The sequence below is a fragment of the Diachasma alloeum genome, unplaced genomic scaffold (assembly GCF_001412515.2).
Source record: "Diachasma alloeum isolate Michigan unplaced genomic scaffold, Dall2.0 Dall_scaffold_00613, whole genome shotgun sequence".
Classification (NCBI taxonomy): domain Eukaryota; kingdom Metazoa; phylum Arthropoda; class Insecta; order Hymenoptera; family Braconidae; genus Diachasma; species Diachasma alloeum.
Window position 1 is genome coordinate 145490 of NW_021680745.1, and position 6470 is coordinate 151959.

Below are 6470 nucleotides of genomic sequence, written 5' to 3' on the forward strand. Positions count from 1 at the left end.
ATTTGACCCTTATATTCAGACAATTGTCGTTTGATTCTTATTACCCTTTAAAGTATTATCCTTGCGAACCTAAAATTTTGAACCTTCGATTTTGACTTTGATATTCAGACCCCTGTATTTTGGCCCTTGTGACCCTTAAAATGAAAACCTTAAATTTTGACCCCTATATTCAGATCCTTGAATTTTGACCCCTGGGACTCTTAAATTGAAAGCCTTAAATTTTAACCCCTATATTCAGATTTTTGTATTATGACCCCTATGACCCTTAGATTATGATCCTTGTGACCGTTAAATTTTGAACCTTTGATTTTGACCCTTATATTCAGGCCTTTGTACTTTGATCCTCATGACCTTTCGAATTTGACCCGTGTGTCTCTTAAATTTAAAACTTTAAAATTTGGTCCTTATATTCAGACAATTATCGTTTGACTCTTATGACCTTTAAATTTTGACCCTTGCTACCCTAAAATTTTGTACCTTCGATTTTGACTATGATATTCAGACCCTTGTATTTTGACCATTACGACTCTCAGATTTCGACCCTTATAACTCCCCTTGACCCTTGTGACCCTTAAATTCTGAAACTTGGAATTTACCTCTTATGTCGCGTGAGTTGTGCCAAAAGGTGGTATAAACAGTTTTTTTTCATTTCCCCGAAAATTTGTGCCAAAAGGACATACAAACACTCCCAAGGTATATGAAATCTCCACCTTTCCGATGATTCTGAGTTATCTGAGCCTATCTTTCCGAAACCAAATTTTCAATTTTTACAAGGACTTTAAGGATAATCGGGCGAGCCCGGAGGGTTAGAAAAAAAGCAACCATTTTTCTCTTACATTTTTTACGTATTCTTTAAGGATATTATGGTGGGGTAAGGGGGTCCTCGAAAACAGCAAAGAATTTATTCTCAATTTTTTTGTAGCTTAATATAACCATATAAAAGTCGTGTGCACAATTTCAGATCGCTCCACTGCCTGGATAGAGAGTAATTAATTTTTGGAAAAACCTAATTTAACACGTACTCTTATGGAAATTCAGTAAAAATGAAATCAGGATATGAAAAAAAGGAAAGAACTCAATGAAATTTTGCACACGTATAGAGTATTTATGGAAGAAATTTTTACAACAGTTTTTATATTGGTTTACTAAATAGTTAATAATAAAACCTGAAAAAACCTCCGAAATATAGATTTTGTGTGCGCGCAACCTGGAACCTCGACAACGCTGCAATAACGGATGGGGTAGGGGTAAACGCGGTTAATTTGAAAGCATAGGAGTATGGAGTTAGGCTTGTCATTCAACTGGAAATTGAATTTCATAATCATCAGGATTGAGGAATTTATTGATGATGAATAGCTATATGAAATGGCACGATTGACATTGGAGAATTTATCTGTTTATTTTTTCATTTACCAATCATAAGTACAAAAACATCACCTCAAAATTAACATTATAATATTGTCTTGTGATTAACATAAGAAGAAACTCTCATTAAATTAATTTCGTGACTAGTTTACTTCCTTCATAGACTCAATAATCTTTGCAATAGTTTTTCTTTGGATTTTGATTTCCTTATTATTAATTTTTTCCTCAAGAAACTTTTTGATCGCTTCAGGGCCACCACTCAAATAAATATTCTTTAAATTCTTGATACTTATCGAAGCACTGGATAGTTTTTTAAGAACAGCTGCACTTAACAACGGTTTGTGGATAGAATTTTCTTTGTTCTTATCACGATTGCGCCAGTGAGTCGTTTGTGCAGTGTAAAGGGTGGCTTGTTCCAACAGAGTATCATTAGTGATGTCAAAGCCCTTTCATGCTTTATCGAGTAATCTGCAGTCATAAATGGCGTTATGTGCACCTACAACAACGATGTTGAGAGACTCAGCTAGAGTTCCCAAGGCACATTGGTCTGGACCTATACTACTTGAAATTTTTCTGATCACTTGTATCAACAAATCCGTATATTAACGAAGCAAATATTTCATCGAAATGATATTTTACAATAGCATGAATTAATCTGGATCTATCAAACCGCAGATTGTGAGCCCCCAGGCAACATTTCTTCCTAATACTCTCTACCCATTCAATAAAGTCAAGTAAAACCTCTTCGATTGGTGATGAGTCGATTTGCTTGCCATGTAAGAGAAGCTTCCCATTACTGTTGATTAAACCGTAGACTGCAGTCGCTTGTGGATCAATCTGTTGCCTCGGATTGATGTAAGCACTAAATTCTTTTTTATCACATTTGGCTGCAATCTGCAGGATGTCACAATTCTTTCGTAAGCTGGACGTCTCCAAGTCGAAAAGAACCACAGGAATCTCATCCTCGTTGTCATCCTCATCATTGTTTTCTTCAGGGGATTGAGGAATGGCAGATTAAGTGAGTCGACCACAATTACTCTCGTAGGTGAGTCCTTCTTGATTCTTCTTTCGATAGCGTAGAGCTGCTCGGATTTTCTTCTGTTGTGCTCTATGTTGTTTAAACTGATGAGTGTTAATAATGTTCCTTGTTCTCAAATGTGCTCTATCATACTTGGCAATGTGTCGTGAATGATATTTGCCAGGTGACAGCGTAATTTTATCAGTTATCTCCTGAGTATAAGTAGTTCCCATGTTCTTGTGTCCCACAGAACAAGCAAGACGAAATTGAAAAAATGGAGTCCTGCTGTAGCAGCGTTGTTTAGGAGCTTTGGTTGGTACCATAGCATGGAAGCTCTCATTTCGATTACTTGAGGCCCCCAGCGCAAACTTCCCTGCATTGTCGGCCAATTTATTGAATAATCTTCTCAATTCTTCAGATAACTTTGGATCAGTGAATCCTCCAGGTACTGAAGAGTGTTCATATTTTTCAGGGTCATCATGATAGCCACACCATGCTCCACAAACCGTGTGGTCATTGCAAGCATGTAGTGGAATGCTTCGAATGGCGTTAGCCATTTCAGCATCATTTCCTAGATTTTGAGACACAGCAAAAGTAAAACACCTGTGTAAATACGTGATTCTCTCTTTGGTCAACTCTTTTATCTTCTTCTGCATTTCATATAGCTGTTTCCTCAACCCCCCCGAAGCATGATTTTTATCGGATCGCTTGAGGATTGGGTGGTCACTCGCATTTCGACAGGCTGCAATTGTCGAGCTATCGTCGTCGCCAACGAGGATTCCAACCTCCGTGTTTTGAGCTTTTAAAATTTCACTCTCTACTACGAGTTTCTTTCCCACGTGTGGTTTCATAGCTTTGGCTGAGCCATAAAAATTTAAACGGCAATGGTGCTCACCATGGCCCTCTTCATCACCACATGTGGCACATTGCCTATTACACGCCCCATAGTCTAGAATTTTCCCCGAGCATTGTCCCATAATTACTCCAAATCCATTCAAGCTATCATAGCTTCGGCCCGATCCTCGTGTGCTCCAGGCCATGTCGTAGGAAATCATCAATCGAATAATATCGTCTGAAAATATGTGTGCGTAAGGAGACTCTGGTTGTGATTCGTGACTACCATCAGTTGAAGTGCGAGAGATCTTCTTGATTAAAAATCCTTCTTTGTATCCTTCGGGCCTAGGCGAACCAATTAAGTATCCGAACATCAATGAAAGAAATACATTTCGATCAATTTTTCCATTTATTAAAAAAAAAAATACAAAAAATTTTAAATTAAAAGAAAATATAAGCTTCAGAAATACAAAAAAATACTATTTCTAAAAATTCAAAAAAATATCACTCGAAGTAATTGTTATAAATAATGAGTAGTGTTATGATAAATCTGGATGAATTAATGGAACTTCCATTAGCAAGCGCAGTAATGCCTGAAAACACCGTCAGGATCGTAAAAAAAAAAAATCTAAGGTGACTATGATGAATACTAAAAAAAATCATCTTATCCTATATTAAAAAATTTTCAAAAATCTCCACAGAAAGACTCTGAAGATTGGATTGAACGAATTGGAGGTTTCAAGAAAGACTTACAGCATGTAAAATAACGAATAAAGAATGTAGAATCATTGTTTTCTAAATAATTTGATTGCATAATTAATAATTCAGGATATTATTGTACGAATAAGTCATTAAAAAACGTCTCATTCGATATCCACAATGAATAACTTTCAAAGCTGCTAAGATTAATCAAATCAATCATGATCCGAACTACAGAGGGGGAATAATTATATGGATATCCTAGAAAGAACTAGAAATAGCTACTGGTTGATCAGGGATCGCTGGGAACACTTCAATGAATTTCTAAATGATTTTATACGAATAATTTTATGCAAAAATGGTGTCTGAGCTGAGGGGAATTTTAAGAAAACATTTACAATGATGCCTGAATGGTAGTCGCTGCCTCTATTGTCATCTCCTTCTCCAGTTGTGTTGCACCTTCACAGCTAATTTTTGCCACTCGTTCAGCTACTAGACCAACTTCGGTTTAATATCTTTTATAAGTTTTAAAATCATAACACGGCACGTTCATGCACGACAGAAATTTGTTGACGTGTGTCCACCTGAAACCGCTGTGCAAAGCACCTAAAAAAAATTGCAAAACATCAGTGAATGAAAATAATTATTTGAATAATTCTAAGGGATTCTACAAATAATTTCCTACCTAGAACACTCTTGGTGTTGACATCATAACGTGTCCCTTCAGAATTACCAAAAGTATGACTTTTGCTTGTCCATACCCGTTTTTTCAACAGACAGTTGTGACACATGATCGTAAGGTTTGAACACACCCCAAAACGTACTTCGTCCGTAATGTATTTCAAGGATAAGCATTCTTTGCAGACTGTGCACCACATTTGTTCACCCAATAATTGAAGTTCAACAATCCGTCGACCTTCGCCAGGAACGATTTTTAAACTCTGAACAAGATCTGATCTAGCGCCATGCCCAGAAGACTGGGTTTCATCATTTTCATGTGGTGAATTTGTAGATGAGGAAGTATACATAGGGTACCAATCCCATTTCTCACTCGTATCACTCTCGTTTCCTGTTGCAGAGGGAATGTTCGAAGATTCTTCTGATGAAATATCCTTTCGTTTCTTAAATCCACTTTCCTGGTGAATTAACCTGGCTTGGTATTGCTTGGATGGTACAATTTTTCCTTTCCAGCGGTACATCGTTTTGAGTATGATTCTAGTCTGAGGTTATAAACAACTGGATGGACACTTCCACAGATCAGTCAAATTTGAAAACACGATTGAGAGAAACTTGACCGGGGATGTACGAGGGAGTTCGAGGCACACGTACTAGCACGATGTTTTTTAACTTGAGCATCAAATTGATATTCGATATTGAATTGAGACTATTCGAAGATTATTGGATCGGGTTAAAAAATTATCGTCTCGGTGTTGACTCGTGTGTGAAAAAAGATGGATGTACATCAGTGCTACCAACTCTTGTCGACAAAATTAATTCTCTGGCCGACGTTGCCATGATGTCCGACCATATAAAGCATTCTCAATAAATATTTAAAAAAATTGGAAACAATAATCTCAGACAGAAAATGTAAAGAAAAAATTTAGAAATGATTTAAAAATATTTGCGACCTCAGAGGTCCGCTAATGTGGCCGAATTATTTATTCGAAAAATTATTTTTTTTTTGCTTAGGGATTGGTTTTCTGCAAAAGAACAATAGAATCCCCTGGGTCCGATCCCCTACATGCCCACATCGCCATAATATCCTTAAATGATGGAAAAGGCGTGTGCAAAGTTTCAGACTGCTGGGGAACATGGTTAATTTATTATTAATTTTTGATAAAATGGTCATTTAACCCGTGATCTTATGGAAATCACAAAAAAACTGCAAAATCCAAGGAAAAAATGCAGCCAAAGTCATTAAACTTTAGACACATTTAGCACATGTGATCAATGATTTTTCGAGTGAAAAATATTGTCGCCTCGGAGCATTTAATAAGGAGTTTATTAATAATAGCGAAAAAAGTACTGAAAAATGAAATTTCTGCGCACGCAGCCCAAACGAGCAGCAACGTCTCAAGTACCGATCGGGTGGGGGTAGCGCGCTCAATTTAAACGTTTCTTGAAAGAGAGCGATGAAGCGTTATGATTGGAGCTCCCTCGAGCCCATGGTACTAGCTCCTGGTGAAAAAAGAAAAAAACTACCGACGATGTTGCCACTTTTTCGCATGGATTAATATTTTTTCATTTATTAAAAAAAAAACAATCTGAAAACCATTCAATGCGTGGAACAGATACAACAAAATTTGATTACCTCCAAAAATAATTTTTAACCGGAGATACTGCCTAATATTGCCTGAATTTTGAATCCGAATGGGAAAAAATTTTTTGTTCAGCGATTGATTTTCTGCAGGAAAACAATAGAAATGCCTCCGCCTTACCTCCTACATTTCCTCCTCGGCCGATTATCCTTAAAAAAATTATTGAAAATTGGGGCCAAAAGGTCATATAAACCCTTTCTCAGGAAATATGAAATCTCCACGTTTTGGATGATTCT

At 36.8% G+C, this 6470-nt stretch overlaps 1 protein-coding gene across 1 annotated transcript; it reads right to left on the reverse strand.

Moving 5' to 3' along the window:
• Positions 1-2379: 2379 nt before the first annotated feature.
• LOC107043683 lies at positions 2380-3234 on the reverse strand. The gene has a single exon (XM_015265267.1). The coding sequence runs from the start codon at positions 3232-3234 to the stop codon at positions 2380-2382; it is 855 nt and encodes a 284-aa protein (XP_015120753.1).
• Positions 3235-6470: the final 3236 nt, after the last annotated feature.

What these genes read in the sequence shown, in the direction of transcription:
- LOC107043683 (XM_015265267.1), bottom strand. Translation starts at nt 3,234, where the DNA reads ATGAAACCACACGTGGGAAAGAAACTCGTAGTAGAGAGTGAAATTTTA.